The sequence below is a fragment of the Camelina sativa genome, unplaced genomic scaffold, assembly GCF_000633955.1.
Source record: "Camelina sativa cultivar DH55 unplaced genomic scaffold, Cs unpScaffold21937, whole genome shotgun sequence".
In the NCBI taxonomy this organism is placed as follows: Eukaryota; Viridiplantae; Streptophyta; class Magnoliopsida; order Brassicales; family Brassicaceae; genus Camelina; species Camelina sativa.
The window spans coordinates 1-269 of record NW_010942926.1 but is presented as its reverse complement, the minus strand read 5'-3'; the positions used below and the strand labels follow the sequence as shown (position 1 = coordinate 269).

Genomic DNA, 269 nt, shown 5'->3' with positions numbered 1-269 from the left:
ACAACATTCTCATAGTTGCAACGCTGATTGCTCTCTGGATGATAGGAGAGCCTGTGGATTACGAGAACTTTGAGATATCGAAAGCGAGTTTCCGTGAGACAATGAGGATTTTGGCTATAATGATGGCAACCTTATATTACGCGGTATCTGTTCAGGTTCTATTTGCCTTGGTTATCGGGGTCATTAATCACATAAGGTTTGTCAAAGAGATGGGTTTGCTACATGGTTTCTTGACTTTGGCCTTTTTCCTCATGAACTTGTTCGGATTC

The 269-nt window shown here is 41.6% G+C and overlaps 1 protein-coding gene across 1 annotated transcript; it reads left to right on the top strand.

Moving 5' to 3' along the window:
* Nucleotides 1–5: 5 nt before the first annotated feature.
* LOC109132105 lies at nucleotides 6–263 on the top strand (the record flags this gene model as incomplete). The annotated part of the gene is made up of 1 exon (XM_019243221.1): nucleotides 6–263. A coding segment is annotated over one exon (258 nt), but the record flags the coding sequence as incomplete, so codon positions are not given.
* Nucleotides 264–269: the final 6 nt, after the last annotated feature.